Source organism: Dioscorea cayenensis, unplaced genomic scaffold (assembly GCF_009730915.1).
Source record: "Dioscorea cayenensis subsp. rotundata cultivar TDr96_F1 unplaced genomic scaffold, TDr96_F1_v2_PseudoChromosome.rev07_lg8_w22 25.fasta BLBR01001151.1, whole genome shotgun sequence".
NCBI classification, from domain to species: Eukaryota; Viridiplantae; Streptophyta; class Magnoliopsida; order Dioscoreales; family Dioscoreaceae; genus Dioscorea; species Dioscorea cayenensis.
The window spans coordinates 1-13,250 of record NW_024087542.1 but is presented as its reverse complement, the minus strand read 5'-3'; the positions used below and the strand labels follow the sequence as shown (position 1 = coordinate 13,250).

Here is a 13,250-nt window from a genome sequence, read left to right as displayed (position 1 = left end):
TGAGCCACAACAACTTAAGTGGCAAAATCCCTACCTCATTGAAGAATTGCAGTCAACTTGAAATTCTTGATCTCAGTTACAACAACTTCACTGGAAGCATTCCAATTTGGGTTGGAGAAATCTTATCGAGATTAGTTGTTCTCATCTTACAATCAAATACCTTTATTGGTCACATCCCACAGAAAATTTCTCAACTCAAATACCTACAAATCCTTGATTTGTCAAACAATAATTTGTCAGGTCCCATCCCTGTGAGTTTTGGCAACCTCACTGCCATGCAGACACTTTCAGAGTCTGTTTTTTCATGGGGTGGCATTTTAGGAGTCGGAGATACAATACCAGTGACTTCCAAGGGAAAACAAGGGGAATATTCTGAGCATCTTCTTCCACGTCTGAAAATAATTGACCTCTCCGACAATGAGTTGACAGGGGGCATACCTGAAGAACTTGCAAGTTTGTATGGTCTGCAGAGTTTGGACGTCTCTCATAACCTGTTACAAGGTGAGATCCCAGACAAGTTGGGTAGGTTACAACAACTTGAATCACTCGACTTGTCAAGAAACAAGCTCTTTGGGAGCATACCTTCAACCTTTTCAAATTTAACATCCTTGAGCGACTTCAATGTATCTTACAACAATTTGTCAGGAAGTATACCATCCGGCAACCAGTTCAACACCTTGACAGACCCCTCCATTTACATTGGTAATCATCTTTGTGGATTCCCTTTGACTGATAATTGTACTAAAGGTGGTGGACCAAATCAGGGAAAGCCAAGTGATAATGGAAATGAAGAAGATGATGATAATGAGATGGTATGGATGTACATTGGATCTTTGTCAGGATTTGCAGTTGGATTCTGGACTATCTGGGGTGTCTTGATCTTCAAAAAGAAGTGGAGATATGCCTACTTTCGGTACACAGACACTACTTGTGACAATATCCATGTCTGGGTTGTTGTCAACTTTGCGAGGATGAAGAGCGAGATCATGTCAAAGTCAAATCACTAGAGTTGTCTGTCTTCATCTGTGTAATTTTCTAGTTACTTGTCGACTTTGTAAAATAAATAAATAAATAAATAAATAAAACTATAGGTGGAATTGAGATGTTTGTAAGAGGGATCAAGAAGAGAAAGAGATGAGAAGTTTAGCCGAAGAAAAGTCTTAATTGACTTTGAGTCAAGCCAGCAGACGTAGGACGCGTGGTGTAATAAATTTTTTGCAAAAAGAAAAAGTATAGGGTTTTGTGTGTCAGGAGGAGACCCGTTGTTCCTTCTGTTTTGTTGTGTTTTGTGTATAGCTCCATGTCTAGTGGACTGTTAGAGGACTGCTGTTGTATTGGCTTCTGCTTTATTTTATATGATTGTGGTATATCCCAAGGTAGTCAGACCCAGCCCGGGGATTGACCCGATCAGGTCCAGGGGTCAGGGGTCGATGGATTCGACCAGGTTGAACCGGGATCATCAATAAAATATTAAAAAAATATATAATAATAATTAATAATGATAAAAAAATAATATAACCTATATTTTAATAATTAAAAATCATAAATAATTAAATATAATATTTAAAATTTTAATTTCATATAGTTTTCTTGATTTTAAAAAATATCTTAAATAAAATTAAATGTAATATTTAAAAATTTAATTTTATGTACCATCAATTATTTTTTAAAATCATAAAATAAAAAAAATAAAAAAAAACCTAATGATCCTCATCTCACCCTTGTCTTCTTCCATCGGGACTCGGAAAGAAAAAAAATCACGTGCCACACACTCATACTCTGTTCCTCTTTCTCTCTCCTTTCTCTCATCGTTCTCCCTCGCTCCCTCTCATGCGACGCGTTTCTCTCGTCTTGCCGCCGGCGCACCCTCTTCTTTCTCCCTCACATCTTCATTTCATCAGCGCCACTTTTTTTTTTAAAAAAATAATTTTAATTTTTTGACCCGAGTAAACCTGTGAGTCAATCAGCTCGAAAGCAAACCGGCCAGGTCACCCAGTTTTTGGCCGGGTTGCATCCAAACCGAGTTAGAGGATATAACCGGACCGGTCTCATGACCCGTTCTCGATTTTTTCGGTTAAACCAGTCGGGTCGATCCGGGTTTGACAACCTTGTTATATCCACCTTAAAAAAAAAAAAATGGGGTTTTAGTCTTTTCATTGATAGGCAATTAATGTGGAATAGATTTGCAGCAACGAAATTCCTCAAGAAGAAAAGTATAATAAGGAAGCAATAATGACTAAAGTCAAGTCAATAGAGTCATTATTATGAGGTAGATTTGATATTAATTTTGCTTATATCTCTTATTATCATAAACCTTGTTACAAACCTATAAACAATAAAATTATTTTAAAAATTTATTTTATTTATTATTTATTTATCAAAATGAATAATTAAATGGATCCTATTGGGATCTAGCAATGGTTCAGCTTTGTATAATACAAACCATATTTTACATTACATATATAAATTGATAAATTTACTTAAAAGAAAACAAGAGATGAAAGAATTTTAAAATTTTAGCCAACAGTAATTATGGAAACACTACTTTAATCCAAAAGTAAATATATATATAAGTGGTACCCCGGATCCCCTCTTGTTGGGGAGATGTGAGTTTGATTCCCATGAACCGTGCTCCCCGTTTTTCAGAGGGTGAGGACGTGGCGGTAATATCTCTGACCCACGTACACCCCTGAAGATTGGCACTTATCGCCTTACCTCAAAAAAAAAAAAATAAATAAATAAATTCTGTGCTGAAGACTGGCTCATCTTCATCGATTGATATTGATGTTTGAACCAGATGACCTAAACAAAATATATAAAGCAAGAACCTGGTCCTCGTCTTCAACAAACTTGTTTCTGAACAAAAATACAGCCATAACATCTCTCAAATTAAAGTAGCAATGTCTGTCCTGCTATATGCACTGTTGGTGTTCCTATTTGGTCGTGCTTTGCATCGCAGTGATGCAGCACCTCTTCTTGTTCCCAAGATTGCAGAACATGCTGCTGGTAATTGCATAGAGAGTGAGAGAATGGCACTTCTTGACTTCAAGAAGAGCATTTCTGATCCACAAGACAAGCTCGGGTTAATTTTTTGAATAGTCACCCAACTTTGCTTTTTTTTCATTTCAGACATCCAACTTCAAAACGTATCAAAGTAGTCACTCAAGTTTTTAAAAAGTTCACCGGTCAGTCACCAAAGGATTTCCGGGTAAAAAAAACCTACGTGGCAGCCGGAAAGTCTGACTCAGCCAAGCTATGTCCACATCAGCGATCACTATTCCCTGTCCACGTCATGATAATAAGCTGAGTCGGCAATCACTATTACACGTCAGATTACTTTCCCATTCTTGTTCTTGGCTACCCTCATCTTCATCTCACCACGGTTCTAGAGACTCTTGAATCCATGATTGGAGCTTCATCTCTGGCTATATGAACCGGTGATCGGGAGGAAAAACAACAAATTAAGGGAGAAACAACAACCCGTGAAAGGAAATAACAAATCACACACAATGTCGATCGATTGGGAGATTCGACAAGCAGGGGAGAAGTCACCAGAGTATTGTAAGGAAACCCCAACTTTGCTTCTAGTTTCTTTCTTATTTGGTTTGTAGAATTGCATTCCAATGTAGATTAGGAGTTAGGGTTTGTTGTTTGGTTTATGGTTGTCACTTTCAAGAGTTAGGGTTTGTTGTTTGGTGTTAAATGTGGACGCTGTACAAAATGTGGATGTTGTGCAAGTGTTAGATTGTGAATTGTTGTTACACTTAACACTAGTCAAATATAATATGTTGGATATTCTCATATGTGGAATATAACTTGTGTGAATGCTTGTGGTCCCAAGTGGGCCAGAACTTAAAAAATGCTTTGTGGTCCATAAATGAATTATTTTTATTGTATATAAACATAGATTAGCTAGGATATACTGTTGCCATTTCATCAGAAGATTTATTGCATTTACCTTCTTTCCTTGGTTTCTTTTTCTGATGATGATTTTTCCAATGTAGATGAATTTCCAATGATATCTCCTTCTTGTGTTTTTATCGTACTTAAACATATAAGTGCATCATTAGTGAGAACATGTTTGTATTGTAATGAAAAATATAAGTGCAGTAGTAATTTTTTTGCCTTAGGTTTTTCCTTTTTCTTAAGAGGCAATGTGAGTTAGTTTTAGGGATTAGTGTTCAAAATTGTGATTGTTGCCATTATAGTTATTGCAAAAACAATAACTATAAAACCTTAGTGTGTTTTTGCTTCAGTTACCAGCAGAGTTGTTCTCCATTAAGTTGCATTACACAACAGAGGGTGCAGAACAGCTGGTTGGAATTGTGGATTATTGTTGTGCAGATCAAATTTCAAAAGTTGAATTGTTGTCGATGGGGCAGTAAGTCTTATGTTAGATGTACAATGTTGCACCCTATGGTGGTTGGATGTAAATAATGGAACCAAGGAATTAAGAGAGATTAAGAATGATCTAGATGCACCTAATATGGCCATGGCGACAAATTCCAATAAGGAGATCTGTGTGTTCATTCGGAGTGGACAAGGTGTTAGTGATCAAGATGGATCCAATGGAGTCAATACAAGGGGCAATAGAATGGGCCAGAATATTGATGACAAAGTCTCCAATGTGGAGGAAGAGGAATCAGATGAAGCAGAAGATGTAGAAGAAGAAATTGATCTGGAAGATTCACTTATTGGAATGGATGGTAATAGGAAAAATGATGGAGAAGATAGTGATCTACGAGGATTCGATTATAATTTCAGTGATGAGTCAGAAGAAGAACCTATGGAGGCCACTGAAACAGTTAGGGATATGGTTCATATGGAAAAAGAACCTCATGAACACACTAGCGAGGGTGCATATTGAGTCGGACTATCTCGACTCACATGACTTGGATTCTTGCTCATCAAGGATGAAGATGAATTGGTAGCAAGAAAGCCTAAATACTCGAGACTTTTAATGAAGAATGTGACATGAAAAATCCTCAATTCAAAAATAGGAATGAAATTCAGAAGCTTCAAACAGTTCAAAGATGCTGTCAAGAGCTATGGGATAAAGAATAGGTATGTATTGACATTTAAGCCCAATTCCAAGAAAAGGTGTAAAGCTATTTGTAAGAGGGATTGCCCATTTTATTTATGGGCATCACCAATGGTGAAGGACGGGAGTACAATCCAAATAAAATCAGGGAAATTGGAGCATGAGTGTTCAAGGGATCACCGTAATAGGCACGTGAATGCAGACTGGATAGCAAGAAGTTATTTGGAACAGTTCAGATCTGACCCTGCATGGAAAATATCTGGCATCATCCAGGCTGTCAAGACAAATCAAGAGGTTCTCATCAGTAGATTAGTGGCTTACAGGGCAAAGTGTGCAGCACTCAAGTAAGTAACATGCTCTATCTGAAATATTTTCAATTAAATCACATTGTTCTCACATAGTACTTGTGTATATTTAATTTGTTATGTTTTTTAATTAGATTGATAGATGGTGATGAGGAAACACAAATGAAGAGTCTATATCACTACAGATTGGAATTAATAAGGACACATCCTGGATCAAGTGTGATTTTCGGGATGTGATGAAGGTAAATTCCGAGTGTATGTATGTCCGCTTAGCTCCCTTAAGGGAGGGTTTTTTTGGCGGGTTGTAGGGCAGATTATATCGGTGGATGGGTGCTTCCTCAAAGGACTATATGGTGGGACGGCTCCTTTCAGAGTGGGGATAGATGCTAATGATTGCATCTATCCCTGTTGCTGAGGCCACGCTTGGTAAGGAGAACAAGGACAACTGGAAGTGGTTCTTGGAGCTACTGTCAGAAGATTTGAGGATAACAAATAGCTTCCACTGGGCATTCATGAGCGATAGACAAAAGGTAAATGACTGACTTTACTGATTAATATGTGATTTTAACTTATCTATTTTCAATTTTTTGTTCTGCCTAATCTTGTTCTAGCATAAACTGATTAATAAAGAACCTTGTTTTGCCTAATATTATTATACCTAATGTTGTTCTTCCTAATGTTATTATTCTGATCTTTATTTGTTGTATGGAAGGTTAACATTGTCTAACTGATCTAATTTCTTTAACTTATCTAACTGATGTTCTGCCTAATGTTATTATTTAACTTATCTAACTGATTAAGATTGTCTAAATTATTTAACTTATCTAAATGATGTTCTTCCTAACTTTTATAATATGTTTGTTGATGTTCTGCTGACCTAATGTTATTATTTTTGCTATATGGAGAGATGTTTAATTTATTTGTTGATGTTCTGGCCACCATTGTTATCATTTTTTTCTATATGGACGTTTGTTGTATGGAAGGTTAACATTGTCTAATTTATTTAACTTATCTAACTGATGTTCTGCCTAATGTTATTATTTAACTTATCTAACTAATTAACATTGTCTAATTTATTTAACTTATCGAAATGATGGTCTTCCTAACTTTTATAATTAATGTTCTGGCCACCATTGTTATTATTGTTTCTATATGGAAGTTTGTTTAAATTGTTTTTTGATGTTTTCCCAACATTGTTATTATTTTTGCCATAAGCTTGCATAATTTGTTTGTTGATGTTCTGGCCATCATTGTTGTGATCTTCATATGGAAGCTTGTTTTTCGATGGATTATTGTTGCTCTCATTAAGATTGTTGTTTTGTCTAACAATCTTGTTTTTATTTTTGTGGTCCTTTCCCCTCTTAATCTACTTGTGGTGGATGATATGTGTGTCAATTAAATAAAACCTTAGGGTCTAATGCCCGCAATTGAAGAGTTATTCCCCAATTGTGAACATAGATACTCGTGTGAGGGCACATCCACACTAATTTCAAAAAAACTTATAGAGGAAAGGCCTTGAAAGACCCGAGTTGTGGCATTGTGCCAAAGCAACCAACACTCCTTCTTTTGAGAAAGCCATGGAACAATTAAAGGATATGTCTCAAGGTGCCTTTGAATACTTGAAAAAAATAGACCCTCATCATTGGAGTAGGTCTCATTTCCAACCAAAGTACAAGTGTGACATACTACTTAATAACATGTGTGAATGCTTTAACAGTCAAATTCTCGAGGCTAGGGTTAAAGGCATAGTCACCATGAATGAGATCATAAGGACCACATTAATGGTTAGGATTCAAAAAAAAAGGGATGATATGAAAAAATGTCAAACAGTCCATTGCCCCAAAATACTGAAAAAACTAGAAAAACTCAAGCAGCTCAGTTGGTCTTATAATACCATTTGGTCTGGGGGGAGCCAATATCAAGTTGTAGTGCCAGATGGACAATTTGTGGTGGATAAGGATGGGGCAACTTGTTCATGTAGGAAGTGGGAACTCTCAGGGATTCCTTGTAGCCATGCCATTTCAGCCATCTATTACAATAGAGACAAACCGAGAAAAATTTCTTGAATGATCGCTACAAAGTTAGCACATTCTTAAATACATATATGCACACATTGAACCCCACCCAAGATAGACAATGTTGGCCAAAGAGTAATCAAGGTCCAATGGTGGCACCTGACCCAATGCAGAAGAAAGAGGTAGGAAGACTATGCTAAGAAGAAGGGAGCGGTGAGGGAAACCGATGGCTTCAAACATGGTAGAGTTTCAAAAAGGAGTTTCCATGAAGTGTAGTGTTTGTGGTGCTAAAGGACACAATAAGAGGCATCATAAGGTAAGGCAGGTGAGTCTCAGTTATGTATATCTTCAATATGTTTTGTTATTATTAAAATTCTGTATGCAGGTAATTTCATAATTTTCACCTATATGTTTTCTAGGTTATTGATGAAATCACAGGTGAGCAAGAACATCAACAACCAGTTGAAGCAACAGATCCTATGGATATAGTTGATCCCCAGGTTTTGCAAGCACATTTTGAAATGGTGAGTGAGGTTCAGTATATTAAATTATCTCACATGCCTTCTAGGGTTTTTTTTATGCCAATTAAATGCTCAACCAGGTTGATAGTTTAGTTGGAGCTAACCAGCAAGCAGGAGACATTAGACAAGGCCAGAATGTATCTGAACCACTGTCACAGGTAAAGATCAATCATTGTATGCTAGTGTAGGGCTTAATTTTGTTCATCATCATTATCTTCTTCTCACTAGTCATTATTTTCTTAATTCATTCAGATTATTAATGAACCTGACCAAACCATGGCTTCCCATGTTATGTTATCTGAGAGGAATGGAAGGCAAAAATTGACTACAATAAGATCCAAATGTATAGCTAGAAATGTTGCAGATGTTGGACATCCTTCACAGGTTAATGACAATGCATCTGATTTAATCTCTATTGTAATTATAATGATGAAATTACTGCAAATTAATATTGTCCCAATTTTTATGCACAGTTGCTACAAATTGCAAAAGAGCCAACAAACAAAAATTCTACAGGAAGTAATGCTAGGAATCATTTCTTGAGAAGTCAAGGTAGACAAAAGGACAATGAGGATAGATCTAAAGAAGGGATCTCGTGAGAAGGAAGAGGAATTGGGTTCCCCAGGAACTTCCATCATTGGAGTCGCTAAACATGGAAAGAAGTGAAAAAATAGATAGTGTACAAACCTAAAACTTATGTATTTTGTGGTATTTGGCTGGAGATCTTTATAAACCAATCTTTTGCATTTTCTGGTATTTTACTTTATCATGTGTGAATCGATGTATTCATTGTGTGAATGAGATGCATTCATCTAAATGCAATTATGCAGTTTTTGTATTGTGTTTTGAGAAGATCTTCGAAGCCAAAGATGTAAATTATACTTTTGTAAATGCGATTATGCAATTTTGAAATTGGTGACAAACTTCAAACCAAAAAAATTTGTATATTTTTGGTTTTGTTATATATGAATTAATTGATGGTTGACAACCATCAGACAAAGTGCAAATGAAATGGATTTGTATGCTTAAATCACAGACATATGCTAATAGCCAAGTTGTGTACAACCTTCAGACAACAACAAATTTTTGCCAGTTTTTCCCTTGATAACAACAATTGTTTACTACCATTAATCTTGTATGCTCAAATCACAGGACATCTACTAATAACTAAGTCGTGTTAAACTATTGCAGTCGATATGTAGACCGTGTACGAGAATAGCCAAGCTATTGCCATTATGGATTATTAAACCATGTATGAAAGCCGTTTTGCATTGGTTTCTTGCTTTGGAAATGTTACAATTAACTGAAAATACATATTACAATTAACTTAATATTAACAGTTGAATTCTGAAGAAATGAAGCTAGCATAGGAGGAAAACATCTTTTATTGGGTACTAGGGCGCATCTCTACAAACTCGTGAAGCTTCAACCAGGTCTCTCAGGAAAATCATCTTCTCTTGGGTAGATACTGTATGAGATTATGCTATCTTCACAGAGGCTTAGTCCCACGAGTGCCTACGCTTGGGAGAGCTGGAAATCTCCGAGACAGTGGTGAGAAGAAGATGAGGGTAGAGAAGAAGGCGGCGTGTAATAGTGATTGCCGAGCTCGAACTTATTATCATGGCGTGGACGGGGAATAGTTATCGTGATGTGGACATAGCTTGAGTCGAGACTTTCCGGTACCACATAGGGTTTTTTAACGGAAATCCTTTGGTGGTGACCCAGTGAACTTTTTTTAAAAACTTGAGTGACTACTTTGATACGTTTTGAAGTTGGATGACTAAAATGAAAAAAAGGCAAAGTTGGATGACTATTCATAAAATTAACCCAGACAAACTCTCATCTTGGGCGATGGGACAAGACTGCTGCTCATGGGAAGGAGTCCGTTGTGACAACATCACTGGCAACGTTATTGGACTGGAACTTGGGGAGCATGACTTGCAGCTGAAAGGTGAGATCTCTCCATCTTTGCTTCAACTTCAACACTTGAATTACCTTGACTTGAGTGATAATTACTTATACGGAACAACCATTCCGTCATTCATCAGCCAGTTGAAGGAGTTGAGATACCTTGACCTCTCTTATTCTTACTTTAGCGGATCCATTCCTGCTAGTTTTGGAAATCTCTCCAATTTGCTCACTCTTGATCTGTCGGAGAATGTTCTTTTTATTTCTGACCCTGCAGACCATGAATGGCTGTCTCATCTTACTTCATTGCAACACTTGTATATGAGTGGTGTCACCTTTGGGAGTATTCCTCTTCTAGCAAAAGCTTGTTTTTAGCCTTGAACAAGCTTCCTGCCATAGAGGAGATAGGTCTGTCTCGGTGTCAGTTTGAAAGTATTCCTCTTTCCATTCCCCATCTAAACTTCTCAAGTCTCTCAGTTCTTGATCTATCAAACAATTACATCGATTTTTCAGTGTCTCTATGGGTTTTTGATATCAAAAGCCTTGAACATCTAGATCTCAGTAACAATCATATTCGGTCCAGTAATTCTTCTGCTACTGGCATAGCCAAAAGCATAAGCAGTCTTTGTAACCTGAAGAGGCTTGATCTGTCGGACTGGCACATGAGCATGAGACTAGCTGAGCTCATTTTTACTGGGTGTCTTAAGGATAGTCTGACTCATTTGCATTTAAGCGATGCCAATCTTGATGGAGATATACCAGACTGGATGGGGGACATCAAGAATCTCAAGGTTCTTGATCTCTCACAGAATTCACTCTCCGGCTCTGTTCCTTCATCCCTTGCATCACTTTCTTTTATGGAGGAATTACACCTTTCCTCAAACAAATTAAATGGCACACTATCAGTGGAAATTGGAAAACTTGCAGAGTTAGAAGTTTTGGATCTTGATGAGAATCAACTGAGGGGTATTGTAACTGAAGCACACTTTTCTAATCTCAAGAAGTTAGAAAAGCTTTATATGTCCTTCAATTCATTCGTTTTCAATGTGAGCTCTAACTGGATTCCACCTTTTCTTCTCCAAGAATTGAGAATCAGGTCTTGTTCAGTGGGCCCAGAATTCCCAACATGGCTCCGGACGCAACACAAGTTGAATGTACTTGACATATCTAATACAGGAATCTCAAGCACCATCCCAGACTGGTTTTGGAACCTGATTAGTGTCAACCTTGCAGAGTTGTACATGTCTGAAAATCAGATTGAGGGAATGCTGCCCAAGTTCTCAACTTCCATGCAGTTGAATACCATTGATCTTTCTTCCAATCGGTTTCATGGACCTCTACCGGGTTTTCTGGGTTCATCCATCTCCTCCATAAATCTTTCCAATAATTCATTCTCAGTCACGCAATCCATTTTCCAGTGTCTACCTCTCAATGAACAAATTAAATGGCACCGTTCCCAGCTCATTGTGTCCAATCAAGGGACTTCAAAGTCTTGGTATCTCGGATAACAATTTATCTGGTGAGCTACCTGATTGTTGGTGGAATTCAACTAAGTTATTGCAGTTGGATTTGTCAAACAACAAGTTGACTGGAGGTATACCTGATTCAATATCTTATGCTTCTCAACTAATGCAACTTCGATTGAGCCACAACAAATTATCTGGGGAAATCCCTGCCTCATTGAAGGATTGCAGTCAACTTGATGTTCTTGATCTCAGTTACAACAACTTCACTGGAAGTATACCAATTTGGGTTGGAGAAAGTCTATCAAGATTAGTTGTTCTCATCTTAAGATCAAATACCTTTATTGGTCACATCCCAGAGGAAATTTCTCAACTCCAATATGTACAAATCCTTGATTTGTCACACAATAATTTGTCAGGTCCCATCCCTGAGAGTTTTGGCAACTTCAGTGCGATGCAGACGTTTTCGAAGTCTGTTTTTACATTGAATGGCATTTTAGGAGCTGGAGATACCATAGTAGTGGCATCCAGGGGGAAAGAAGAGGAATATTCGGAGCACCTTCTTCCATATTTGAAAATCATGGACCTCTCCAACAATGCGTTGACAGGGGACATCCCTGAAGAGCTTTCAAGTTTGTATGGTCTGCAGAGTTTGCACCTCGCCAGCAACCACTTAGAAGGTGAGATCCCAGACAAGTTGGGTCGGTTACAACAACTTGAATCACTAGACTTGTCAAGAAACAAACTCCTTTGTAGTATACCTGCCACATTCTCAAACTTGACATCCTTAAGCGACTTCAATGTATCGTATAACAAATTGACAGGAAGAATACCATCAGGCAACCAATTCAACACCTTGACAGACCCCTCCATTTACATTGGTAATCATCTTTGTGGATTCCCTTTGACTGATAATTGTACTAAAGGTGGTGGACCAAATCAGGAAAAGCCAAGTGATCATGGAAATGAAGAAGATGATGGTAATCAGATGGTATGGATGTACATTGGATCCTTGTCAGGATTTGCAGTTGGATTCTGGACTATCTGGGGTGTCTTGATCTTCAAAAAGAAGTGGAGATATGCCTACTTTCGGTACACAGGCACTACTTGTGACAATATCCATGTCTGGGTTGTTGTCAACTTTGCGAGGATGAAGAGCAAGATCATGTCAAAGTCAAACCACTAGAGTTGTCTGTCATCATCTGTGTAATTTTCTAGTATAACTATAGTCTGGTGTTGTATAATATATTATCTGCTGTATTATTTAACAACAAATATGAATATCACAGCTCCTGTATTTTGAACCATGTTCATCACACCTCTTCCTCTTCTTCTTTACTTGTTGATTTGCGGCCTCATCTTCGTCATTGGTAATCTTATCATTCAGGTTTGGTTTTCGTTCCCTCTAAATTGAAAATTTTTGGATTTGAATGCAAAATGTTGAAAAAAAATTGAATTTTGGATTTAGATGGAGTGATTATTCAGTCGATTAAGTTGTTGACATATAGAAGAAGATTTGCCTCCGGTGCTGAGGTTAGCTCTTTGTTTCTATAACTCCAAAGTTGCGGCCTTTGGGTTCCCTAAAGTTAGTTTTCTTGAGACTGTTTCAGGCTGCTCAAGAGGAGGCTAACCCTCAGAGCATGGCGTCACTGCGGTGGAATACGAGCTCTGAGGTTTCATGTATGATTAAAAAAGCCAAGGCTTTTGCGCTTGCACTTGGATTCCCTTGCTCGGAATGGGTAATTATTGTTAAAATGAGTTATTTTAATTTAATGGTGGCAGTTGGTTGCTATAGCTTTTACAGTGGATAAATTTTAGAATGCTTGCAGAGAACTTTTTAGTCCACTTGTTTGAAACTAAGATAGGTTTCTCATGTAATGCAAGTTTTACTTTAACAGGCTTGAGGAAGCTAGGGGCCAGAGCATGTTGCTGAATATTGAGTCACTCTCTGTGAGTTTAATAAAGTTTTTAACATGTTTTAGTGAGATGCTTGTGAG

The 13,250-nt window shown here is 37.5% G+C and overlaps 2 protein-coding genes and 1 pseudogene across 2 annotated transcripts; all 3 read left to right on the top strand.

The window, feature by feature from the left end:
* Positions 1 to 76: 76 nt before the first annotated feature.
* On the top strand, positions 77 to 1,007 carry LOC120255711 (receptor-like protein EIX2; the record flags this gene model as incomplete). Its single annotated transcript, XM_039263470.1, has 1 exon — positions 77 to 1,007. A coding segment is annotated over one exon (931 nt), but the record flags the coding sequence as incomplete, so codon positions are not given.
* A 1,788-nt stretch (positions 1,008 to 2,795) lies between these two features.
* Positions 2,796 to 10,037, top strand: LOC120255709 (receptor-like protein EIX2). Its single transcript, XM_039263469.1, has 3 exons — positions 2,796 to 3,077; positions 9,719 to 9,833; positions 9,931 to 10,037. The coding sequence occupies exons 1-3, from the start codon at positions 2,901 to 2,903 to the stop codon at positions 9,936 to 9,938; spliced, it is 300 nt and encodes a 99-aa protein (XP_039119403.1). The 5' UTR covers positions 2,796 to 2,900; the 3' UTR covers positions 9,939 to 10,037.
* Positions 10,030 to 12,566, top strand: LOC120255710 (annotated as a pseudogene).
* Positions 12,567 to 13,250: the final 684 nt, after the last annotated feature.